A 26,762-nucleotide genomic window follows, 5' to 3' on the forward strand; every position below is an offset into this window, starting at 1 on the left:
ATGATTTAATCCCCCCTAGAGCCACGTTATATCTTACCATAAATCTTCTGCTGTCTTCTTACAGTCAGTGTTTCCTATATATTTACATTATTTATTTGCTGCTCACACCGTTCAGTGAGTTACGAGACTCGTAGTTAACATATTAACAATGTTATCCTGCGAGGGAAAACCACTGAAATGAATCGATTCTTCTGTCACTGGTGTCTGCATGAAGCAGTGGGTAAATAACACTGACATCGTTAATGTAGTACTGCATGTAACAAAATATTCAACTGACAACTTAGTTATCCGCTGCAATCCTTGTTGTAAAACATGGAAACGTTCATGCACTGTTTTGATTTCTAACTTGAACAATCATTTTTAAATTACTCTTTTCTTTAAACATTTTTAATAGCTTCAAAAAAATAAATATGAGAGAACAAATAAAATGGCATTATGCGTGTACTGTCATTTTCTCATGGGGTATTTTTGTGATGGCAAACATGCACTACTATAATGTCTTTGCAATCAGAGCAACACTTCACACATACACACACACACACACACCCAACATTTTAATGGATGGCTTTGAAAAGAGTGAAACCATTTTAAAATACATATTAAAAAATATTTTTATTAGCCACGGTCAGAATAGTGAACTCAACATAAATAACTGAGACGCAGAAAGCCAGATCTTCATGGGTACGGTGATGTAAATCACAAGCCTCAAGGAGCCATTGTGTACAGTAGAAGGTTTAGGCCTTGATGTTTTTTTTTGCGGAAATCTACACAGTGACTGATATAAATTTGTTTATACCAGAGGGGTACTCTGTCACATGGAGTGCAGGCTGTCCGTCTTCGTCAGTGGGGTTTTGCCACTGCTAGGCAGGCAATCTGATCAAGAGAGACAGAAATGCAGTTTTGTGTAGCACACGATACAAACTATTTCCAGAAGATTTCCTCAAGCACTCAATGCAGTCATATACTCCATATAGTCACTTGGATGATGTTTCAGGGGCTTCCGATAGGTCACCCAAGACATTCCTGTTTAGCACAGCGCAGCACCTACATTAATTGAAGCTAAACATGCTGACCACCAACAGCAAGTTAACTGAATTACAAAACAAAAACCAATGGACAATTAAATATAGATCAGTCTACCCAGTCCATTTGCAGTCCATTTACCCAAACACCCCCTATCTCCCGACTCTGCCACCACCCCCTTTCACTGACCTTCAGGTCCGCAGGACAGGCGATTGGGTTCAGACTTCAACTCTGATGTGAGGCCGTCCTCACACCCAGCTGAAAGTAGACACACACACATGCACACGCACACATGCACAAACGTACACACACACATGCATGCATGTACACACACACACACATGCAAGCACACACACACACGCACGGACACACATACGCACACACACACACATGCACGCACGCGCACACACACACACACGTCAATATGCAGGGAACTACTGCCCAGAACCTTCTGAACACACCCACATCATTTATTTACTCTGTTTAATGATTTTAATGCTTTATGGCATTTCCCATTATCATATCAAAATGCAGGAAATTGTCAGGTCAGCAAGTATATGTCAAAAGCAAAAAACAGTGTGTATTCATTCCAATCTTTTGTGAACTCAGTTCAAACCTTAAAGCTTTGACAGGGAGCTGAAAAAACTTTTAACCATTCATTACGCCGGCCTTGAAAGTCATACAGAGCAGCCATTACCTCTCTTTGCTCTATTCTCACCCTCAGAACCGCCCGTCTTTCCTCTTCAACCACAGTCTCAGTCAACATTTGCACAAAGCCTAGCAGCTTCAATGGCCTGCTCTTGTTTGCTCAGTCTTAAGGCATGCGAACAGAAATTCGGGTCGGCCGTTGGCTGAGGTTTTGGCTCAGTCTCCCTGACAGTGTCTGTGTGACTCCATGTTTCGAGAGTCGCCAATGCCAGCCACACTCCTCCCCCACCCTACCAAACCCCCCCCCCCCCATCCTCACCCTTCTCTCCTTCGCTCAGTCCCTCCTGGCCAGGCGTGGGGCTGTCCTCAGCCTCCCAGATGGCGTTGGGGCCCCCCTGGGGGCAGTAGCGTTCTCGGGGCGACGGGCGATGGTCCCCGGGACTGAAGGACTGCGAGAGGCCCCCCCCTCCCCTTCCCCTCCCCAGGCCCCAGCCGTGGCGCGAGCCCAGCTTGCGCCGAGCCGAGCGCAAAGCCAGGCGGGGCGAGTCCTCAGACTCCACGCTGGACGCCTTGCGGAGCGGACAGGGCGACACCGGTGCACTCAGGGGGTCTGCAAATGAGGAAATGACATCACAGTGTGAAAGATGGCGGGTGTAGGAGGGGGGTAAAAATTGCGTAGAACTATGAACAGACTGTGATCAGGGGGAAAGCATGGGAGGGTAGTGGCAGAGCATTCAGCCTCTGGGTTTGGGGAAAGTGTTTGAAGTATGACATGGCCAGTGTGTGCGGTACTGTAGTGTTGTGTGTCTTCTTCTCTGGACAGAATGGCGTAACTAAAGCTAACGACGCTTCGGCATACTGTTCCCCCATTTTGTAGTCTCTCATCAGTATTAAAGCTGTGCAGATTCTCATTAGCTGTAAAGATGGCGCATGCGAGCAGGCTGTTCAATCTCTCGGCCGTTGTACTGCTTAGGGCGCCATACACTCCCTCACTTCCTGTACAGCTGGCGTGTTGCGCGTGTGTATGTGGTGCAGCCTCTCTCGCGCTCTCTCACCATGCTGTGCGTTTGATGCCGGCAAGTCGCTGGCCTCGGCCAGGTTCTCTATGCTCCCTAGCGCGACGAACAGGGCCCTTCCCTCCCTCCCGCCGCGAGGCTTGATCAGCTTCTTCATCCGATCCGCTATCCAGTTGCTCTTCCTCCGGGGAGCAACGGAGGGAACAAGGGGGAGAAAGATGGAGACAGATTGTGGTGCAATTGGTGCTGACAATGTAAAAAAAAAAAAAAAAAGCATACAAACCGTACAGTAACTGCAAGGGGATATTGCAATTAAGCTCAATTTAGCTGCGGAATTGGTTTGGCCCGTGTGGGTTCTGTCCTGATCTGAACTCTCCTCGTATTGTGTTGGAAGCCCGTATCCATCAAAAGAACAGGTCCACATTTGGTAGCTTGTTTTTTTAGTAATGAGACCATCTCAGGTTTAATAGAGGGAGAGCATTTGTTTTGTGGCTCCCGTGGACCAGGACCGGTGTTCTATCCGGGTGAAGTTTTTGGGTGTGGGCGGGGCCAGGTTTTACACTCACTTGGCTTTATTAGGCTGGGGAACGTTGGGCTCCAGGACCCGATACTGATCCATTATCTTCTCCACCAGTTTCTGTTTCTCTCTCCGCAACTCGTTCAGCTTGTCACTGGGGAGGGAGAGACAGTTAGAGAGTCAGAGAGAGATGGGGGGGGGGGGGCGGTGCGAGAAAGCAAAAGAGAAGAGAAGAGTGGGAGAAGGCACTTAATTTGCCAAAAGCAAATCGAGCATCTACCTAACCTGTCCTCTGGCTTCATTCATTTAATGGATTGCAGGCACACATTTTCTCCTGAACTGTGTATGGACATATGCCTAGATAATGAAATGTACTTTCCCCCCACAAACAGTCCAGTCTATCCATTTATATACAACAGGAGAACTGAACTGCAGGAAGAAGCACAATTCTGTTTCCCCTTAGCAGTCACCATGAGAACAGTGTGTAGGGCTGAGCTATTCTGAAAAAAAATAATAATTGGATTTTTATAGCCTGGCTACACTGTATACACAATTCAATTCAGTGTGCCAACAAAAAGAGAAATATTATCCTATTCATGTAGCTGTACATGTATTTCAGTAATAAATAATATAAAATAACAGGTTAGTTACCGTACACATGAGGCTATATGTGCAAGTATTGTATCGTGGTTTTGTGAAGAGAAATGCGGTCCTATAAATAGTGGGCAATAAACTACGTGTTCCTTTCGATAAACATGTAGATTGTTCATCTGAAATGTTTGCTAGCCACATTCAAAGGGGTGTTAATCATTTCTACTGAACATATTTTGACTTAAAAATATGCAGAAAACATGTTCCAGTCTAGTGAGAAGAGCTATCCTCAGCTGGACCGCTGCATTTCACTATGGACCGATTAAATGAATTTAATAAGAAACATTACATGAATACATTATAATTATTGGCATACTTTCCCTATATAAAACTAGCAGGACGATTCCACGGCGGCCTATTAAGGCTCCTGTTCGTACACACGCCTGCAGAATAATGATGATTTATCAACAGGGCAATGCGCAGACGAGTTATGTCCTTCAGTGAACCATGCCTCACATTTGCATATGCAAAATAACACGCAAAACCGCATCAGAATCTGGTTTAACATTTTTACAGGTATGCCAGTATGTGCACAGGTAACATAAAACATTACGTGTATGTTGCAGTCATGGTGTATACTGAATTTGGTCAGACACGAGCAAATGTCACGATCAGCGTGTTGGGTTCTGACAGGAACTCTGCGTAGCAGAATATGATACCAGAATATTCACTAATCTCAGTTTCACTTTCAGGCTGACTCTCAGGTACCCTCCATGCAGTGAAATGCAGTACAGTAAATATAATAGCTATAGCAGCGCTCCCATGCTCACAGGTACCCTCTATGCTGTAGACTGTGGTACAGTAAGTATATAGCAGCATTAGCAGCGTTCCCGATGCTCACAGATACTCTCTCTGCTGCAGGTGGTGCTGGTCCCGGCTCTCCAGGCTTCGCTCCAGCAGAGTCCGGTTCTCCCGGGCCAGGCTCTGGTTCTGCTCCACCAGGTGCCGGGTCTCCTCCTCCATGTTCCCCTTCAGCTGGGTCAGCAGCTGGCAGCAGGACGAAGGTCAGAGAGATGGAGAGTCAGAGGGGGAGCCGTGTGTGCAGGTAGGAAAGGCACACACACACACACACATATGAGCACACATACTGTATACACACATATATGAGTGCACACATGTATACACACACATATGCACACACACACACACACACACACACATACGAGTGCACACATGTATACACACATATATGAGTGCACACATGCATACACACACATATGCACACACACACACACACATACCAGTGCACAAATGCACACGCACACAGATATTCACACACACACACACACACACACACACACACAAGCACACACATACATACACACACATAAGCACACACACACACATAACAAGCACACACATAGAAGGGCAGACAGATAATACAACCCTCCAACCAAAAAAAAATAAATCACAGAAAACCGTTCAAACACATCAGTTTCTGTATCCGTCCCTATAATGGCGGTCCCCGTGCTGAACGGACCTGGTACTGGCTGGCGAGGCGGGCGTTGTTGAGGTCCAGGTGCTGGTTCTGCTCCCGCAGCGTGCTGAGCTCCCCCTCCAGCCGGGTGCGCTCCAGCTGGGCCGAGCTAAGCTCGCCCCTCAGAACCGAACCCTGGGCCAACAGCTCCGTTTGGACCTGCATGGACTCCTTCTGCAAGGCGTGCAGTCTGCGGAGGATGCATCCGTGGCGATATGAATATTTATATATATATATATACACACCCACAAGGGTGATCAGTGGAGCACAAGACCCATTTTCTGCTGTAGTAAGTGTTTCTTACACGTGTAAGTAATACCGATGCGCATTATGGTCTGGGGCAAATATGTAATAACTCAGGCCAAAAAACCCCGGTAATGGAAAATGACAGTGCATCACAGCAATTAAAAGCATATTCATATTCAGATATGACTCATCCACAGCTGTTTCATCCAAAAAACGGCAACAGTCTGCAATGTGCGTTAAATAGCAAAAGGCGCCTTTCCCTTTGTAGTGCAAAAAACAGATGGAATGGGGGTGTTTACTAGAGACGTGAGATCTTCAACCAAAGGCCCATTCGTGACTCAGGAATGCTAAGATAACTGTAGTATCTTGTAAAAAAAAAAAAAACCAGATAAATGAAATGTGATTTTTCAGCTCAGCATGAATAACACATATACTGCACAATCACAAAACATCAACAGCGTGCATGGAATTATTCGGAAACGTGTACAACACACATTAAACCATCACAAAACACTAAAAGCGCACGTGAAATCGTTACAAAAACGCCTAATTATATTGACTTAAAGGCTATGAAAGCCCAGAGAATGTGTGTACATGTTGAACAAGTGTGATCTGGAAGACAGAACAGAGCGCTAAGGGAACAAAGCGGTCCCTGCAGAAGAACGAGCAGAGTGACAGGTTTAAAATCGGCTGGAGATGACAGGAGCGCTGATGATCGTTAAAGCGGATAGTGGCAACGGGAGACGGCAAGTTTTTTTTTGTTTTTTTTTTAACAAGCTGTGATTATGTGTTCACTTGCCTGTCATTCTCCTCTCTCAGCCTCTCCAGTTCTCTCTCTCTCTCGGTGCGCGTCTGCACCTCTCGCTCCATCCTCGCTCTCTCCGCCCGGTTCGCCTCCTCTCCCTCCTCCATCTGAGCCCTGCGTTCCGAGAGCTCCTGATACCTGGCAGACAGCAATCACACCGCGATTGTACTGCATTTAGTGTTCAGTGCACATTGCTGGGGCTCCTGTTTCTGCATAATGTAATGCAAAAAAGTGTATAGTAAGCATGAATATAGTACTGAATATCGTTATGCCTGTAAACAAAGCTGTGCTTCTGGGCAGTAGCTCTGTTCTGGGGTTCTAATGAATAAATGGGTTTCCTCTGGTCTGTAGGAGGAAGGTGCTGTATGTAGCGTCATAAATAATATGGAACAACATAAACAATGTTCATCGGGTCCCTGAGTGCATATAGCTCTGGGTGTCGCGGCAATCACCTTCCCTCCAGCTCACGGTGCTGTGCTTCTAGGTTCCGGAAGTTTGTCTTCAGCTGGCTGTGTTTGGAGAGCAGGGCCTCGAGCTCGGCCTCCTGCCTCTGCTGCAGGGCGGTCAGGCGCTCGTGGTCCCTCCGCAGGGCCTCGCCCCGCATCACCACTTCCTCCCGGTCCCGGGCCCACACCTTGGACTCCGCCTCCAGCGCCGCGGCCCGCGCCTCGCTCTCACTGCAGCGAGCCCACACTGATGCATGCTGGGAGCTCAGGGAGGCCTGCTCTGTCTGGTGGAGACAGGAGGTTAAAAACTGAGGGGTAGATAATCACTCTCATGGGGAAAAGACTAAAGGAAAAGTCACTGACAAATATGGGCACAAGGAGACTCACTGCGCGCTTGAACATAGCTGTTGGCTCTACTACAGTTACACAAATCATGTAAAGCATGCACACAGACACACAGCTACAGATGGACAGAGAATATGAGCCAGAATTGGATATCATTCCTCTATGAAAAGATTTTTTTTTTTTTTGGATCTTATGACAAATCAAGTCTATCTAAAAGGAACTGGAAGTGAACCTAAACAGAAGAATGTGGGCGCATGAAATAACATCACGACTTTTCTGAGCCTAAAGGAAATAAAAAAGGAATAAAGTCCAGCACTGATACATACAAGAAGGTGTACAGGAGGATGGCATAAAAAAACATAGAGGAGCACACACACACATCTGAACGCATGCATGAATATTGTCATGCCCACGGGCACACACACACACACGCATGCGCGTGCACACGCGCTCACCTGCAGCCTGGTGTTGAGCGTCTGCAGGCTGGCGCAGTTCTCCTGCAGCGCAAACGAGTGCCTGTGCAGGCTGTCCAGCTGCTCCCGCAGCTGCGCGCTCGCCGACTGCAGCTGCGACACCTGCGAGAGCAGCACGCCCTTCTCTGTCTGCAGCGCAGCGTTCTGGGGGGAGCAGGAGCACAGGAAACACAGAGATCAGCGTTACAACAGAAACCAAAACCGTACGAGAAACACAAGACTATTTTCAGCTAGTCGCGCGATTATAAATCTGCAATGATAAGCGCACCATGAAACTTCAAAAGACACGATGATAGGTCAGAGGAATGAATTAAGAACAATACACGTGAACTCATGACAAACCTGCCGCTCCACTTCAATTAGCCTCTCGCTCACGGACTCCTTCCCGTCCACGCTCGGGTTCGAGGCCGTGGGAAGGGTTTCGCTCCTGCCCTGGTGGGCACCGCTGTCTTCATTGGGTTCAGTGTCTTTGGCGGCCTTGAGTAAGTTTCTGTTGTTCTCCTGGCTAATCGGTGCGCTCGCGCGGCTGGGCTGAGAGTCTCTTTCTGTGTCCTGCGTGAGCTCGGGCAGGGCCGTGCGCTCGGCGGCTGAGAGCTGGCCCAGGTCTTTAGCCGGTCCCGTGCACAGCTGCTCGCCGGTCCCGCCGACCCCCCCTGACGAAATCAGGGGCGCCGTGCCGGTCTCCGGCCCTCCTTCTCTGAGCGCTTGGGACGGAGGCGGTGAGGAGGTGACCGTTTGTTTGGCCTTCAGCCTCTCGAGCTCTTGGCTCAGTCTCGCCACCTCATTGGCCCGTTCCTGGGACTGCAGCTTCTCATTGGCCAACTCCTGTAGAGAGGGCGCACGTGAAAGTGTTTAACACCGTGCCCTTCATACGTCACTCTACAAACACACCTTCCACTCCGGCACCCATAGGGTATGTCCACATTTGCACTCACATAAGTGGCTGACGGTGATGACTTTCAATGGGTTATAATCAGCCTCCCAGAGGAAGGTTTAATGAGGTCTACATCAATTATGCCATCACCTGGGACCTATCAGGGAATGGGGGGGAGGTTTTGATGGAGGTCACACACAGGTTGAGCCATTGTCTTTCGCTCAGCTTAGCAGAAAGGCGCACTGAAGTGAAAAGGCTAATGTGAACATGCCATTAGGCCAGGGGTAGGTAGCATAGTGTCTCTGAGCGCTGGAGGGGGTGAGAGGGCTGCACTCAAAGCAGTACTGAAGGGCATATCAGCATAGCCCTGCCTCTCTGCACAAGATTCAGAACAGCAGGAAATCTCTTACATAATGAGAAGGGTTATATCACCTCCTACCCTTCAGCCTGAGGGAACGATGGAGCAAAAGCAGTGGAAAATATTCCCCCTCCTCCAAAGACGTGCCTCCCATCCAGTCTCATTCCTTACCCACCATTCCACACTCAGCTCTTCCATATTCATCCATCTGCCCCTCTCCCCATCTGCTGTCAATCACCCATTAAACATTCTGCACACACTCTCTTTCCACAGCGCACACAAACACACACACACACACACACACTCTCTTTCCACTGCATAGACACACACACCCCTTACACTGCACACACACACACACACACACACTCTCTTTCCACAGTGCACACAAACACACCCCTTACACTGCACACACACACACACAGACCTGTGCGAGCGCGCTCAGTTGGGACTGGGCCTCCCTGTTCAGCGCGCTCAGCTGCCTGTTCTCCCTCTCCTGCTCCCGCAGCTGGGCGCAGTCCTCCTGGAGCTGGGACAGCTCCTGACAATTATGCCTATCAGAGCGCAGAAACATCCATTCAGCTTCACATTAATGCAGCGTGTCGCGCCGCGGCTCAATGGCGGCTCATTAGCGGACGGATCTAACACAGCTGTACGTGAGCGGGCCATTGCGTTTGAAGGCAGATGACTTTTAAAAGCCTTTTAAGACCGCTACCGCTCTCAGACCGCGGGAGAGGCGCTTAATGTGCCCGCAAATGAGACGATGATGGACGGAGCACGGCGCGCGCGTGCGGCTGGCATCGCTAGCGCGGGGGCCCCTGAGGAGCGGGGCCGGCGGGGGCCCCTGGGATGTCGAACCTGTTTTCGGCCTCCAGGCTGCAGGCCCTCTGGTTGCTGTGCTCCAGGGCCGAGGCGGTGCTCTCCAGCTGCTGCCGCAGCCGGGCCACCTCCCGCTCCCGCTGCCTGCTCTCCCGGCTCTGGGCGTCCAGCTGGTTCTGAAGCGCCTCCTTCTCCTGCTCCAGCCGCGCGGCCTCCAGCGCCGCCTGGTCCCGCCCCCGCCCGAGGGCCTCCGCCTCCAGCCCCGCCTCCCGCAGCTCCGCCCCCAGCTCCTCCTCCCGTCGCCGGGACGACTCCAGGCTCCGCCCCAGGCGCTCCACCTCCGCTTTCAGCGTCCGGTTGGCCAGCTCCAGCTGGTCGCCCTGCAAGGCACGTCAGAGAAGATGGATGAAGTTCGCCCGGCGCTGCCTGGGGGGGAGGGCAGAGGGGGAATGGGGGGGGGGGACAGGCGCGCGTTCCCAGGTCACCTTGCGCGCGGAGACTCGCAGCGTGTCCACGGAGCTGCGGAGGGCGTCCTTCTCCCGCTCCAGCTGAGCCCTCTCGCCCTGCAGCTGCGCGATCACGGCCCCCTCCAGCCTCTGCAGCTCCGTCTGGCTGCGCAGCCGGGCCAGGTCCTCCTCCATCTGCGCAGACTCCGCCTGCAGAACCTGCACAGGGAGGGCGCCGAGCGTGAGGAGCGGGTGATTACCGTTTACACGCACCGCCGATCCGTCTCCGCACACAGATACCGGGGAAGAGAGCAGAACTAACGGCCTTCGTTTGCCAGGCGCAGGAGCGCTGAGGTGAGAAGTGCTGTTGTTTGTTCAAACGGCCCGAGAGACCATCGTTTTCTCAAGCTGGGGAAAAAACGTGGCTTGGAACTTCTCTAAGGAACTAAAATTGATTGCGTTAGATTTGACTAGGGGCTCAATTAGCCGAGAACACGATTTACTAAACTCTATGTAAAATCATCACGTTTCAGGGGACTGCCATAGACACGTACTGTAGACTCCCAGATCAGAAAACCGTGACGTGTCGTGAGACTTTTCCCAAAGTTTGCAACGCACTTTGAAACATGACGGAGATTGGCACTGAATTTGAGCTGAGCTATTTTAAAGGAACTGCTGCACTTTTCACCTCAAGCTTCGCACTTCTCACCTCAGACTTTTCAGTTAAACAGGGCGAAGGCTTTCTGTAGGGAGTATAGTCTACGTGATAAAATTATTAAATGGACTGATATTTTGCACATTTTTTTTTTTGGCAACTGGGACAAGGTAGTGTTATAGACTTCTTAAACCATCATTTTGCTGATCTGGAACAATCTAGCAGTTCTACACCTACGTCATGTAATGGGCGCTGAAAAGTCCATAGGCCCTCAGTATTGCCGCCCCCCCCGCCTCTGTACCTCCATCTGTTTCCTGGCCTCCCCCAGGCTCTCTGCAGACCTCCTCAACCCCAGGGCCTCCTCCTCCAGGGCACACAGCTTCTGCTCCGCCCTGGCGGCTCTCCTGCTCTCCTCCGCCAGCTTGGAACGCAGCTCCTGGAGGAGGCCGTCCTGCCTCTCGAACTCCCGCGTCAGCCGCTCCACCTCCTGCAGCGCCCCCTGCAGCTGGGAGGCCAGCATAACGGCGTCCGTGTCCAGCTGGGTCTTTTCCGGATCTTCTCCGGTGTCTTTGCACACCTCCGTCTCCTTTTCCTCCTCTCCCTCTGTTTTCTCCCTCTCTCTCAGTTTCTCTCCCCCTGTCCCCTCGCCCCATTCTCTGCTTTCTCTCGTCCTCAGCACCTCCTCTGTTCTTCTTTTGCCATCAACCTCTTCCTTCTCTTTCAGCATCTCTATTCTGCGTGTCTCTTTCTCTCCTTCACCATCCTCCCTCTCGGTCGAGGCCTCTTTCTCTTTTACCTCTTCATCGTTTCCCGTTGTTTTTAACTTGTCCTCTCTCTCCTTCAGATTGAATATCTCCTCTCCCTCTCCTTCTTCTCTCTCAGTTCTAATCTGACCCATCCCTCTCTTTCCCTCCAGTTCCTTTCTCTCTTTCCCTCCCGTGATCCCTTTTTTCTTCGCCTCCCTCCCTCCCTCCCCCTCTTCTCTCTGCGCCTCTGCCTCCTTGGCCTCCCCACCGCTCCTCTCTTCCTTTGATGAAACCTCTCTTTTCTCTTCACACTGTTGTTGTTCCTTTCTCACTAATTCCAGGCAGCTTCTGAGTCTGGAGTTCTCATTCTTCATGTTCTGGAGCTGACGGAGAGGGAAGAGGCGGGGGGATGAGAGGTATTATTAGAAGATATTAACGCCGCAACTTGTGAACAACCTGCCCTTCGCATTGACTCCCCCTTGTTAAAATGACAGGATGTGACAAAGTCTTTATAAGAGAGCTGAAAAGCATTAAGACTTCAGTGACAAGCATTTTGTCAGAGCTCGTCCACTGGACTCTTAATGGAAAAATGCACCCTTTCAATCCATTAAGTGTCCCCGGCCCACATCCTGTTTTCCCGTAATAGCTCTGCGGTCCCTCTCCGGCTGTCAGCCTGTCCCTCCATTTCACCTCCTTCAGCGCCTCCTGGTTCTCCGCCTCCAGGCTCGTCCACGCTTCCGTCTGTCTGCGCAGCTCTTCTTTCAGTTTCTCCCTCTCCTCCAGCAATTCAGCCTTAGAACACACGCGTAACACGCAAAGACATGTGCATGGATTAGATGGCACTTCACATTGCATTTATTTAGCAGACACTTTTATCCAAAAGCGACGTACAAAAGTGCATATCAAGGTCATTGGAACAACTACGAAACACAGGTTCAATAAGGTACAATACTCATTTTGTCCAGTTCACACAGTGAACATTATTCTGACCTAACCTATGCTAAGTCAAACTAGGGGGCAGTACAAGCTACAACATTGGGACAATAATACAAAGTACAATATTCGTTACTTCCGTTACTGCACGTGTCAAGACATGCATTGCTCTGGCGTATCAAAACATTCTGCTATATTCTGTTGTGTTAGAGTTCTCTCATAAAAAATCAAAAAATGATTTATTGTACATATGTAGTGGTCATTTGTAGGAACCCTATCATTGCTAGCAGTCAAGGTCCTTATGCCTCTAAGGATCACCTCCTTGTAAGGCACTGAGGAACTTAACTCTCCGCAATGTCATTTAATCACATTTAGGATTGAATTTAATATTTAACTACTTCTAGAAGCAGTTAATAGAAGGGAAAGCATTAACACAGCAACTGATTAATGCTGGGTTAATGCAGTAACACCTGGAATATTATCCCTCCATATGTTAGGACTGGAAGACTGAGTGGCTGAAAGCTTATTGTTCTCGTCCTATTTCTTTCTTCTTCTTTTTTATCCTTGCAGAACTCCTGACAGCTTCCCCCAATTTCATGCGGATTTTGTCACCGCCTGTCGATGAGGATAAAACGCATTTGCGAAAAAGGTCATACCAATTATCTTTTTCAATAACTTCTCAGCATGCTCATCTTCATTCCGAACTGGGAACATTTGTGAAACATGAATTGTTTATGAGCAGAAACTGCTTTGTCAGCTAGCTCTGTTCCGATATGGAAAACATTACAGTTGTCACCAAATGATATAATTGGACTTTCTAAATATGATTTGTGCGTAAATATTTATAAGCATTCACTCATTTGTCCAATATTTGACCATATTCCTCTATTTTTGTCTCTAGATGTACTCTTTCCCTTAGCCACAGATTGACCAGTCATCCATCCATCCATTATGTAACCTGCTTGTTCTTGGTGAGGGTTGCGGCAGGTGAGGGGCTGGAGCCTATCCCAGCATGCATTGGGCAAGAGGCAGGAATAAACCCTGGACAGGTCGATTCACCAGTTAATAGTTAATCAAGTTTAAAACCTAGTAGTTACTGCTGGAAGCTCTAATTTATCCTGTTGTTGCAACATATTTGCAGACCTCCGTTTGTTTTTTGTGTCTTTGGTGAAAACCGAGAGCATCTGAACTTGTACCAGATCCAGCTGTGTGGTGCCATCCCCGTCTGCACAGTCCTCCCTCTCAGCCTGCAGCTGCTCCAGCCGTCTGCGCAGTTCTGCATTCTCATTCTCAGCTCCCAGCAGTCTCCATGACGATGCCTCACTGACCTCAACACTGAGGGGCTTGAAGTCTGCCAGAGAGAGAGAGAGAGAGAGAGAAACAAAGAAACAGGGAGAGTGAAACAGAAAGACAGCAAGCGCGGTCACTTTATTTTCATGACTTTCTGAAACTCTTTCCAGGGAGAATCATGAATAATGTACGCAGTCACACGTCCAAGCGGTAATAGCAACTGACGGCAGACTGACACCCTCAGTCCCCAACGATAAAATCCATCAGAGAGACAGGCAAACACAGGCAGAGGAACGGGTGGAAAACAAACCTGTTTCCCGGCTCAACTCATCTTCAGAATCCAGCCCTGAGTGGTGAAGATTCCGGGCTTCTCCCAAGCTGTGCTTCAGCTCAACCTCCAGACTCATGTTCTCCTCCAGAAGCTCGTCAACCCGCTGCCTCTCTGTATCCCGCTCCTGCATTAACCATCAAACTGACACTCTCACCAGGAAGAACCGCCCCCCCAAAGCAGCCAGTACTCACCCTTGTATTTGAAAATCAACACCTGGCAACAATGATCAGTGTTTCTGCAGGCACTTTGAGTGCCATGGACACAGAAATCCATTTGTGTACACAGAACCTTCTCGCTATTAACACTGGACATGATTCTGGCACATTCTCCCCCACAGACTGGCTGTGATTAATTCGCCGCGGGTGGGAGCGGACACGCACCCCCTCCAGGTCGATGACTCTCTGTCGGAGCAGCAGGTTGTCCCTCTCCAGCTCCCTGAGGCTGGAGCACCGCGCTCGCACCTCCCCCAGCTGCTCCTCCAGCAAGGCCCGCGTCTCCTGCAGCGTGGCGCAGTACTGCTGCTGCTCCTGCAGGGGGTGCCAGACGGAGGCAGTGTTCAAAACACGGCATATCGCACAGTGTATTATAACAGAGTACATTCCAAGCTCTTACATGGAATACCATGGAAACTGCACCCTTCCGTTAATACCTCCCATGCAGTCTGACACTGTCACATCCCCCGATTAGTTTCCCAAACCTCCCAGTCCTAAGCTGAGGTTGTTATGGCGTCCCTGTGACCCCCCCGTACCTGCAGCTGCGTGCGGTACAGGTCCAGGCTGCGCAGGCGGTGGGCGCAGCTCTGCAGCTCCGACTGCAGCCGGTCGGCCTTGGCCGCACGCTCGCGCAGGCAGTCCAGCTCGTCGCGGAGGTTCCGCGCCGCACGCGCCTCACCGTGCAGGGTGCGGTTCTAAACGCAGCACAGGCAGTCAGGCAACCCATCCAGAGGTTATTTACACAGTGCTGCACAAAATGTGTGTGTGTGTGTGTGTGTGTGTGTGCATGCGCTTATGTGTATGTGTGCATGTGTGTGTGTGTGTGCGCTGATGTGTGTGTGTGCAAGAGTATGTGCGTGTGCGCTTATGTGTATGTGTGTGTGTGTGTGTGTACGTGCTTATGCAAGTGTGTGTGTGCATGTGTGTGTGCGTGTGCGCATATGTGTGTGTGTGTGCACTTGCAGTATATGTATGTGTGTGTGTGTGTGTGTGTGTGTGCATGTGCGCTCTTCTGTGTATGTGTGTGTGTGTGTGTGCATGTGCATGCTCTTCTATGTATGTGTGTGTGTCTGTAGTGTATATATATATATATTTTTTTTTTTGTACAGCATTGAGCTGCATCACTTGTATGAAATGTGCTCTATAAATAAAATTTGATTGATTGAAGCACAGACCACTGAGCTTTATTTTCTGAACTGAGAGATGTGTGGGATTGACTCTCACCTCTTGTCGAAGTTTTCTGAGCTCCACCTCCATGGTTTGCATTTCCTGCTTGTAATCCAGTAACTGATCACTCCTTTCTTCCCTGCAATGGTCAGTTGATTATGGTCAATAACTGCATGTTGCTCTATATACCCATATTCACACAGGCTGACTGAATAATATAGTCTTCAAACAGACCTGCTTACACTGTATCCTACTATCAATGCATTTATTGTGGGTTTATCAGTCCCAACGTACGCTATACTACCAATAACCTTAAACCATTTGCTACTTGAGGCACTACTTTCTCAATTTCCCCCTGGCTCCTACATTCACACTTAACTTCATGCTGTAGGTTTATTTATTTACTACTGCTATCAGTTGTGATGACTTGCCATGGGCTGTGCTACTTGCCTATACATTCATGTATGCACTTTTGTAAGTCGCTCTGGATAGGAGAATTTGCTAAATAATACGCTTTTAGTGGTTTTTCAATATTATTTCAGTTTCGGTGTAGGTTTTTTGACCGGGCCCGGCGGTTTTTGTGTACTGAAGGATATTTTAGATATTTACAGAGGTTTTTTTGACAACCTGCTGGTTTTGCAACGATTTTCATATCAGGGCGATTGGGGGTTGGTAGCCTGAAGAAAGACGATGCACTTCAGATAACTCCAAAGCAGCATGTACACCAATGTTATGTTTCCAGAGGCTGTACACACGAACAGATTATTTTTTATAGCGTATATTTTTTATAGCGTTTTTACTAGCGTATTTACTATCATAGAGCAGCTTGTACAGCGGTGTTATGCCTCCAGAGATCGTATGTGTGAACATGACTCAATTATTCTTTTTCACTTATTTTGGATTGGAACTATTTCCTATGGTGCACGCAGTCAGAGACCAGTGAACTCAAGTAAACCGTGGAGCATCTTCCCATTTCAGCGTGCTACCTTGGGAGTGAAGAGCTCGAGCTGCTGGAGAACTAAGACAGGAAGAACTGCCAGCGTGCTATAAAAACTGACACTTCATATGTTTATAATTGCGCGGAAATGTCACGATTTCTAGAGACGCAACGTCACTGTCCACATCGCTCTGAGTTACTTGAAGTGTATTTTCTTTCTCTCGACCCTGAATGCCCCTGCGCTAACCGCGGCAAAACTGGCAGGCTGTCAGAGACTTCTGTATATCTTAAATATTCTTCATTGCATAAAAAACTTGCCAGGGTCAATCAAAAGCGTGCACTGAAACTGGAATAAAAATAAACCGAAAAAGCCTCTGAAAGCAAATTGTCCCTCAGAATGTAATGCAATGTAAATGCACACAACACATTACACTACATTTATTCGGCAGACGCGTTCATCCAAAGCGACGTGCAATAAGTGCATACCGAAGGTCATAGGGACAACTACAAAACACAGGTCCGGTAAGGTGCAATACTCATTATGTAACAGCTATCCAAAGCCATGAACATCAAGTACAGTTAGAGAAGAAAGTGGTAAAATGTATAAGAAAATGTATATGACAATACAATAGACAATGTCTCTTCCAATCCACAGGCAGTCTCAGCCACTCTGGATAAGTCTCCTAACTGCTAGGAAAGTGTTCACCCTGTTCTGTACACCTCCACCCCCCACCTCCCCACCTGGCCCCATCTGCCCCTGCCCTGACTGCCCCACCCCCCACCCCCACCATATCTTCCCTAGACCTCGTCCCCCCCCCCCCCCCGACCCCCCCCCCCCCCCCCCCACTGCCCCCCCCCCTCCCCCCCCCCCCCCCCACACACACACACAGACACTCACAGCTCCTGTCTCATTCGCCGCAGCTTGGCCCGGCTGTCGGCCAGCTGCACGGCCAGGCCCTGCGGCGTGTCCAGGTAGGCGCTCGGGGACGGGGACCTGTCCACCAGATCCTGCTGCTGATACAGCTCGGCTATCCTCTACGAGAGCCAGAGAGATAAACGGTGACACGAACATTAGGGGACGGAGGGAGCACAGTGAGACGACGGTGATGCCAGGTGCTTCGACGTAGCGAGCGCTACAGCGGTAAACAGGAGGAGCCGCACTGTGCACTGAGCGCTGCAGAAAGTTTTGATTAGATCTGAGGGAAGCAGCTCGGGGTAAGTGATGGAAGGCGTCTGTCAGAGCACAATGCTCCATCAGCGCTAAAGAGTGTTATTAAGGTTTATAGAGAAGCGCTGGGGATCAGCACCTCCCCTCCCCTTCCCTAACCCCCCCCCCCTCCCCCACACCCCCTCACCTCGAGGTGTGAATCCCTCTGGAACAGCAGAGCCTGGATGTGCTGCGCCATGGTGTTGAAAAGCCCCTGCAGCTCAGCCCCCTCCACCGTACTGAGCTCCCCCCACTGGCGGGGCAGCACATTGCAGGGGTCCTGAGTAACCTTGGGGGGGGGGGGTTATAGGAGACCCATAATTAACAGGAAGAGCCATGAGCACAGTGTCTGTCACTTCGCTTAGCACATGTTATGCCACAGGAAGCCGATAACTTCATTATGCTATTGAAATTGTGTCGCAGAAAATTATAAAACAAGCCTTATAAAATTTATACACAATCCATTCTACAACAACAGACTTGATTGAAGGTGCCAAACATTTCGCCAGAAGGGGGAATTTCAGCTCAGGAACTTCTGGGGCACAGTACCTACCTCCTGAATACAGGTGGCGATAGCAGCTTGAGTCTCGATGTCAAGAGATTGTATTTGCTGTATGAACTCCTCTTTCCTCTCACACTATAGTAGATTTACACAAAGACACACAATGAATCTCACTATGAGTCACACAATCATTGATTAATTGTATTACGGTAGGCTTATCAGCACATACGTGTGCAATAACAGCATATTAATGAATGATCGTGCTGTCAGTGGAAGACATGCTCTCACCTGTACAGCGCAGCCAAGCAACAGCAGCAGCAGCTTCCTGAGCTCTTCCACAGCTGCTTCTGTCAGTACAGACACACACACACACAGAGTTTACCAATCACACTAACTGACATCACCAATGCTGAACTGAAATCACACAGTCAGAAGTTGCCACAGACATACAGACCCAAGTTTGGCTGAGAAGCAGAAACAGAATGCTACGTCGGATAGCCTGGACTGAATATGCAGGCCATATGATACATTATGGGCCTGAAGCACTGGAATGCCAATTACTGACTAGGGTGGCTCTGAGATGAGTATGATGGACATAAATGCAAAGACACACAGGCAATTTTTTAAATGCATTAAACAGACATGCATTAAAGGGTAATTCAGTAAAGACAGTAAACGCTCATTTGTAAAGAGTGTATCAGTAAGTTAGAGAATTGGTAGATAATTGACAGACTGACTAACAGAGGAGAGGGGAGATACCTGTGAGAGGGTCTCGACCCAAAACTGCCACGTTTGGTAGGGGCATCAGAAGCAACTGCTGGAGGTCTTCCTGAGAGAGAAAAGCATGACAGTGAGCGAAGGAACAAGAGTTAAACAGACAAAAATGGCAACGAACAGTTTATCACAAACTACTGAGCACAAAATTTCCATCTAATTAAACTACTTTAACCATTCACTTTTTCATGAGCTCGAGTGTGCATGTGAACCGATCATATGAGAAACAAATCACACTGGATTCCACCGGGTGACTCAACTGCAGCATTGGCATTTTGCACGTTATAATCTCTTCCTCATTATTTCATTTTAAATCTGAACATTGATGATTGTGCCTGATGCAGTGATTCAGCTGCAGCTAGTCTGTGTAAATATAAAAATGCAAATAAGAAAAATATTACATGTCTATGAAACATCTCGCAAAGAGTGTTGCAAAATGTGGCTAACTGGTCAATTGACAGAACTTTGACTGTTCAATTGGTCAATTAATGGAACATATTGACTAAGCCCTCAGAGTTTTTGATTGGAGGGCGGCTGCCCCAGCCTCTCATGCCCATTGGATAAGAGTTATTATGCAAGGTTTTAATTTAGAGAAAAGCTGATACTCCCTCAGGGGATCCTTTAACAGTGTTTTTCACAACATAGCAGCTGCACATTAAATTTGTGAATGTGAGGTGTTTGAAGCCATGTAGGGTTTTTTAAAAATTTCCCCTTGGTATAATTTCGTCTTAATGCATCTGTGTTTGATGTGAGGAGGTGCTGTTGGGTTGGAGGCTGTTTATGGTTAGGGTTAGGGTTAGGGTTAGGGTTACCGTTAGGCTGTTTATGGTTGGTCAAATGGCTTCGATTTGAAAGGGGTGGTGTTTTTGCTGAACGGGTCTCAAACATGTGACCATTTGTTTTTCAAAAAACATCCAAGAATGTACAGTGTGGAATTGGCAAGGTTTGAGAGTAAAGGTTACGGAGGTTACAAAGTTTACAGGGCAGGTTTTTGTAAAAAAAAAAATTTTTTTAAAAACTCCTTTCATCTGCGGTTTGAAATTAGGCATGACTTGCTACAAGAAGGGCAGTGCTCCTCGTAGGGTAACGCTCATTGTAGACCTTGAGACACGAATGCAGTTTTTTTTTTAAATCAAGCAAGGAATGAGCAAACAAAGGGGAAGTTTAGGTATATGACAGGAAATGATGTGATGGCAAGCTGTGGACAAGTAACCGTGGAAACTGTGACACCACAAACAGCAAAAAGAGGGGAGGGGACATCTGACTCACAGTTCCAGGGGAGTACCGCACTCTTTTAGCGCCTATTCATGGCTGGCTTTTGTCGTCAGTTGCGGTTAAACTCTAATTAGCAGAATTCACAAAGTAATGTGCTTGGTGGGTTCGGTAAGGCCGTTTACTCTCAAGAGCCTGCATATAATATTTAAAAGAAGGACGTGTAACAACACCATAGCTGAAAGAAATGTGATTCACCTCACCCTTTGAGTACACAAATCAATATAAGACAGACACATCACATTCTACCATTGTATCTCCTACTAGGTACAAGCATCGATTGTTGATAATTGCAAAACGGTGAATGTGTTCTTGGTTTCAAAGGTGTCAGTGACCAGGAAATTCAATGCAAGAAGTGAAACTACAGATTCAGATGTCAGATGTAATGGGTACTGAACATACAACAAAGACTCACAGTTTCCTTGCATGATCTCTTCAATATACACTACGTCGCCAAAAGTATATGGACATCTGACATCTGACATCTCATTCAAAATTATGAGCATTAATATGAAGTTGGTCCACCCTTTGCAGCGATAACAACCTCCACTATTCTGGCTTTATACTAGATATTGGAGCTTTGCTGCAGGGATTTGCGTCCATTCAACCAGAAGAGGATTAGTGAGGTCAGGCACTGATTTGGCAGTTAGGCCTGGCTCACAGTTGACTTTCAAACTGATCCCAAAGGTGTACCCACATTTGCACAGCCCAAGATGGTTTGATTCCTGTTACTACACTGTCAATGTAAAGCAGCAAGCAAGGACCCAAACCATGGCCTCCTGTGGACCAGTGGAATTATCACATCAGCCAGTGGCCATGACTAAGGCCACACGGTTCCACTGCCCTCTTTATTCACTTCACGGGTGTGAAATTATTGCTCCATTACAAACTCACACACTCTGAAAACAGAGAAGCATATTCTCTGAAGGTGCACTGAGCCACAAACCACAAACGTACGGCGTCAGTGAACCACAACATTCTACAAATTTACATTCATTCTGTCATAGCATCTTTATTCTGGACATGAGTATCGACAGACAAAATAATAATAATAATAATAACACATATGAGCACATGAACAGGAAAAGGCCTGAGGAGGCTGCGGACTTACAAAGTTTAATTTTATCAGACGTGACTCATGCTAGCAGCCCCCATCATGCAGCTTTCCTAGAACTGCACTGCTCCACTTTGTGTTTCTCACAGCTGGCTGGCTGAGTGCAGTTCTCAAGCGATTCTTCATGCAGACTGCAACGCCGCAACAGCACCACATGCAGACCTTGTAATTAGATGAATGAACACTACTGCTGCAAGCTTGCAATGTAGGACAGGTCATCCCCTTCCTTTCCCTATTCCCCTCATCTGATTTCACCATGCTACACCCACCATCAAACACAAAGTTGGGACCCTGCTGGATGTGGTCACCATGAGGAATTGTTCCTCGCCCTCTCTATCAAACTGACCACCACTGAGTATCTTCCTGCCTCCCCCTTTTTCTCCAAACTCCAACACCCATTCTTACTGTCACTCTCTGCGGTAACTTCTGAAAGCTTTCAACACCCCCTCCTCTTTCCTCTCACTCTATGAGCGATCCTATCGTCGATCCGCCTCATCTCTCAACTGACGCTTCATCATATTTGGTAATTTCCTCTTTCTCTTCAGTTCTTGACTTGGTCGGCCCTCATACCTTCCATACCTCCCTGGCCATTCTACCCCAGACTTTGTTTGTTTGATACCCTCTAGGGCAGGGGTGGGCAATTCCGGTTCTGGAGGGCCGGTGTGTATGCAAGTTTTTGTTTCCACCAATTACCCTGGGTAAATGAGCTAAACTGGCTGTATGCACCAATACTGGTTCACTTGTAGATTAGAAGGGCGACATAGCTCAGGAGGTAAGAGCGGTTGTCTGGCAGTCAGAAGGTTGCCGGCTCGATACCCCTCCCTGGGCATGTCGATGTGTCCCTGAGCAAGACACCTAACCCCTAATTGCTCCCAACGAGCTGATTGGTACCTTGCATGGCAGCCTTTCACCGTTGGTGTGTGAGTATGTGTGTGAATGGGTGAATGAGAGGCATCAATTGTAAAGCGCTTTGGATAAAAGCACTATATAAATGCAGTCCATTTACCATAGAGCATAGTATAACTTTTCATTATATAACCCGCTTATTCCCTGTCAGGGTCACATACAGAGGACCGGTCCATTGCAGCCCATCACAGGACAAACACACCATTTACTCACACAGTCATACCTAGGGGAAATTTACCCTCCAATGAACCTAACCTAACAAGGAGATCACAGAAAGGCCCTAGCCAGATTTCAAACCAAGGACAGTGCTACCCACTGCACCACTATGCCACCCTGTCCATTATTTTGAAAATATTTTCTCTCCCATTTACTCATAATAAGTCCTGTAATGCTGCCAAGCAGACAGCCACAAAGTATGTTTCAAATTCTGGCCTGAGATAGCTCAATGGTTTGAACCCACAGGTCTCTGACATACTCTAAAGCCATACACTCACACTGGAAACCCACAGATTCTTTTTTTTAAGTGCAACATAAGCTAAATTAAAATTTTAAAAAGTCATGTATCACCACTATTTTCCCCTGCAGTTCCTTAATGTCTCCTTCCCACTCCCACAATTCATTGCACCAGCACTCACCTGATAGTAGGACCTCAGGTGTCGGTTCAGGACAGAAAAATTTTGAACCCTCAGGACCTCATCATTGTTCTCATTTCTGCAAATTTGTTCCACTTTTGGGTTTGGATCACTGGAACAAATTGGAGAGAAACTGTTGGCCGCACGGTCACAGTAATAACAGTAAGAATGCAGTGAAAGCTAAGGAACAGTGAAAGAAGCAGACGACTTGTTTTGTCATAACAGAAAAGCTGTGTTTCCTCAGCCGTGATAATGCTGGGAGAGCTAGCGTGTGCTAGCCAGTGCTTATTGGTTTTCTACAGCCATTCTCAGGCTTTGGAGGCGCTTTGGCCTGAAGTCCAAATTGTTGGTCTTTCTGTTCCCCTTGGTCCTCTAATCAAGCCTGTGACCTTTCAAAAAAGGTGGGTGGGGTCACCATAGGCCACCTTTTTTGGGTGTGCACCAGTCAACAATATCACATCTGCGGTTATGACACATTCAGAATGATTCATCATGGCTGACCATAACCAGTGTACCATCCAACCAGTGTACAACTGGTATATATAATTGAAGAAATGCAACAACAGCATCTGAGATCATCTAAAAACTTTAGCCCAGGGACCCGGAGGGCACTGTGGCTGGTTCAGAACGTTTTTCAACACAGAACAAGAACAGCTCCAGGATGAAGGTGTCCGAGCCTACCCTACATTTCAGCATGGCGCAGAACAATTGTTCTCAACATTGTGCCTCGGTAACAGAACATTCCAACAGAAACAGGCCTAGCACAAATTGGCAGAGTTATAAATCAATATTCAATCTGTTCCGACATGACATGTTCCAGTAGGTGGACAGTGCTCCACGGCCTCGGGGAAAGGCACCATCTACGTGCGCTGCACAAATACACCAGAGGAAAGAACAGGATGTTATGGCTGAAATATAGAACAGAGGGGATCGCAGCTATACTGCTATCTCCGTGACTTTGCAGGGATATAGAGACAGTATTATTCTCAGACACACTGCATAATGCCCTAGTATTCATGCCATATGACAAACAATTACATTTCTCAGGCATACTGTATGTCAGACAAATGCCACAGAACACGATGAATGTGTTGAATTGGCCACCCCATCAACTCAGCGTGTATTTGACAGAGCCAGACCTGGGTCAAATACATATTTGTTTTTCTATGCTTCACTGATCTTGTCTAGTGTATTGCAACCAATGAAATACTTCCAAAAAGTGCAAAGCCCACCTTCTGGTCATATTGGCAGTCTCAATTACACCAGGCAAGATCAACAGAGCACAGAAAAGTATTTGAATCCAAAACAAAATGCGTATTTTACCCAGGTCTGGACAGAGCACATCTGGAGCACTGTGGATTGATGCGTGTCTTGTCAGGATACAAAACTAAACAAGCTTGTCCAACACTTCCTACTGAGAAAAAAAAACATGGCTGTGCAGTTCCTATCATGTTAATATCATGGCGATATAATCCACAAAACAGCGGAAGTACAAATAAATGTATAGAAATAACCAAGACCTTATCATTTTGTAAGTCTTTCATTGATCAGCTACACTTTTAAACCCCTAGGCATGCCTGCAGGAACAGCTATCTTTGTCGCACACATACTTATAAGTGTCACATCCAGTGGAGCTGGCATATGGTACAACCCCCAATATAAAGAAAAATAATGGGCAAAGTAATCTATTGATTCAACAGAAGGAAGAACTGTTGTACTTTACTTGGTACACTTGCAGAACATTCCCCTGCAAACTTCCAATTACCTACCTTGTTAATTTATTTGATCTTAGTATTGACTAAGGTCAGTTTAAGTAACTTTCATTTTGAATATGAGAGGAGAATGAGTGTTGCGCAAATTTGTAATGACAGAGTCCCAAAAAGATGAATTATAAGAGAAAACTGTGGCTCACATTACTCTCATGACCTCGTTCAGGAAAATTCCATTGGTGAGACGCAGATACTTGTGCTGCGGATGCTGGGAACTGGAGTTCACCTCCAGGTATTGTGTGGCGAGCGGCCCATCCCCTTCGCCATCAACTACATTGTCAAACAGATGCACCTGAGGGATAGAGGCCTTTTTAACCGACAGCAAAACAGGGTGTTCTTCTTTCGTATGTACATCACTAACTCCTGATGACCCCCCATCTACTTTAGGCTAAATCACATGATAAATATCTAGAGTTCATTTCAAAGTGACATAATTGCGCTGTTTCAAAGACAGAGAGAAGATAGTCGTTTTAGATATAATCCAATAGGAACAGAGATCTGGAAAGGTCTAATGTGAAAGTCGTTTTAAAGCCCTCTGAAAACAGTTTGATCAGAATGCAAACAAGCGAAAATGACATCTCTTTCCCCTGACGGAAAACAACAACACAGCTCACTGAAAGAGCGGAACACGTTAAAGGGAAACTGGCAAAAGCAGAAGCTTCTTTTATAAACAACTTTTATAAAGTTTCTTTGAGGTGCAAACTTGCTCTACATGTCAAATTAAGTAGATTTTCCATAGGGAAAATGCATTACCATATTCAGACAAAAGTAGGCTACACATTTCAGTTTTTTAAGGAAATATTTTAACCTCTTAACAGGAAACTTTAAACAAATAATTTACCTTCTACCCTAAAAGAATATATTACTTCACCCGAACTAAAAAAAATATTTAAAACATTTTAATTTAGGCTATATTTAATAATATATGTAGAAACCTACCCAGATAACAAGTGCACTTCTCATAAACTCGTCGAGAATCTCCGAAAAATGAGTATCCATGTCTGTCATGTGCTCCATGTTCAGTTTCTCTTTTTACAGAATACGGTTGTAAATTCTATCATTTACATATATCCAGTTTATTCCAATAAAAATAGTGCAAAGTACAAGTAAATCTTAAAGTTAATCACGACATTGTGTTATAGTTCTCCGCCTGCTGTCCCCCCGCCCTTAGTTGTCATTAGCACACTACAAACCACACCGGAATTTGATACTGAATTGCAACAGTTCTTCCTCAAGAAAATGTCCTGTTCAAAATTAAAATCACGCGTTAGTCGAATTACTCAACGGCAGGTGTAAGTAAAGCAAACCCGTCGAGAAAACACAGCATTTTTTCTATTCAACATTTTTAAAAATTTAGCTGTTGAATTTGTAGGTCGATAATAATTTCTCTTTTTTGACTCTACTTTTGGTTCAGTAGGTAATGAACATTAAGGTACTACTTTCAGACTGTTAACTCCTTCATACACTTTTCTTATGCAGCGTAGTTTTGTAAAAGACAACTGGCCTTCAGTCACCGTGATCGAAAACTTCCGAGTCTTTTGATAAAACCAAATATGTTATAAGTTAATACAGTAACTGAAGTAGATTTATTTTAAAATATGTTCTGTCTCATGGCGCCATCTGGTTGTGGCTTCGCAGTAAAGCATATCCTGATCATCATTGAAATGAATAATTCTGTGAGACACTATCAAGTAACGGACGTAAGCATAATTCTCCCGAAATTTATGAAAGACATTTCATGCCCAGCAGAGGTTTGCAAGTGTGTTCTATATGAACTTTAAGAAATTTCCTAACACCTCGTAAAATTTCCAGCTAGGTTGTCCATTACAAGTGAAAACACAATGCTTTATATTATACTTTTTGGTGGACTTTTGGGGGATTTTTCTTTCTTTTTTTTTTGGAATACAAAGGTAAACTGTCACAAAATGTATTTCAGCTTCATTATATGAGAAGTACGTTTTTTATGGCGCCCATGTTCTTTCACAGGCTAGCACCGTATGTTTGAATGTCTCACCTCCCGTTCCCCTTTTTCCTCTGGGTGTATAGCTCAACCCCTACACCACGCCCCATGCATTGTGTACACGATTGCTTTGGCAGCAGTGTAGGTATTAGCTGCCAGGATTAGCCAAGTTTGTAGGGCATTATAAAAGAGAACACTGACATCGATCATCAGT

At 46.9% G+C, this 26,762-nt stretch overlaps 1 protein-coding gene across 1 annotated transcript; it reads right to left on the reverse strand.

Annotated features, from left to right (window-relative positions):
• Nucleotides 1–593: 593 nt before the first annotated feature.
• On the reverse strand, nucleotides 594–26,114 carry ccdc88b (coiled-coil domain containing 88B). Its single transcript, XM_064326140.1, has 29 exons — nucleotides 25,528–26,114; nucleotides 24,732–24,880; nucleotides 22,823–22,931; nucleotides 18,881–18,950; nucleotides 18,410–18,468; nucleotides 18,173–18,256; nucleotides 17,768–17,908; nucleotides 17,311–17,447; nucleotides 15,533–15,614; nucleotides 14,845–15,003; nucleotides 14,477–14,623; nucleotides 14,076–14,220; nucleotides 13,672–13,826; nucleotides 12,233–12,334; nucleotides 11,098–11,925; nucleotides 10,181–10,360; nucleotides 9,735–10,075; nucleotides 9,304–9,430; nucleotides 7,990–8,472; nucleotides 7,630–7,791; nucleotides 6,836–7,113; nucleotides 6,378–6,521; nucleotides 5,336–5,522; nucleotides 4,697–4,842; nucleotides 3,254–3,358; nucleotides 2,727–2,869; nucleotides 1,991–2,281; nucleotides 1,213–1,281; nucleotides 594–873 (listed from the first exon to the last, which is right to left on the reverse strand). The coding sequence occupies exons 1-29, from the start codon at nucleotides 25,603–25,605 to the stop codon at nucleotides 812–814; spliced, it is 5,163 nt and encodes a 1,720-aa protein (XP_064182210.1). The 5' UTR covers nucleotides 25,606–26,114; the 3' UTR covers nucleotides 594–811.
• Between the last annotated feature and the right edge of the window lie 648 nt (nucleotides 26,115–26,762).

The sequence above is a fragment of the Anguilla rostrata genome, chromosome 3, assembly GCF_018555375.3.
Source record: "Anguilla rostrata isolate EN2019 chromosome 3, ASM1855537v3, whole genome shotgun sequence".
Classification (NCBI taxonomy): Eukaryota; Metazoa; Chordata; class Actinopteri; order Anguilliformes; family Anguillidae; genus Anguilla; species Anguilla rostrata.

What these genes read in the sequence shown, in the direction of transcription:
- ccdc88b (XM_064326140.1), bottom strand. Translation starts at nt 25,605, where the DNA reads ATGGAGCACATGACAGACATGGATACTCATTTTTCGGAGATTCTCGAC. An exon ending in TGAGTTGAGCCGGGAAACAG is followed by an intron (nt 13,827 to 14,075) that starts GTTTGTTTTCCA and finishes TCTCTCTGGCAG; the next exon opens with ACTTCAAGCCCCTCAGTGTT. An exon ending in GCCTCGCCAGCCAGTACCAG is followed by an intron (nt 4,843 to 5,335) that starts GTCCGTTCAGCA and finishes TCCTGCTGCCAG; the next exon opens with CTGCTGACCCAGCTGAAGGG.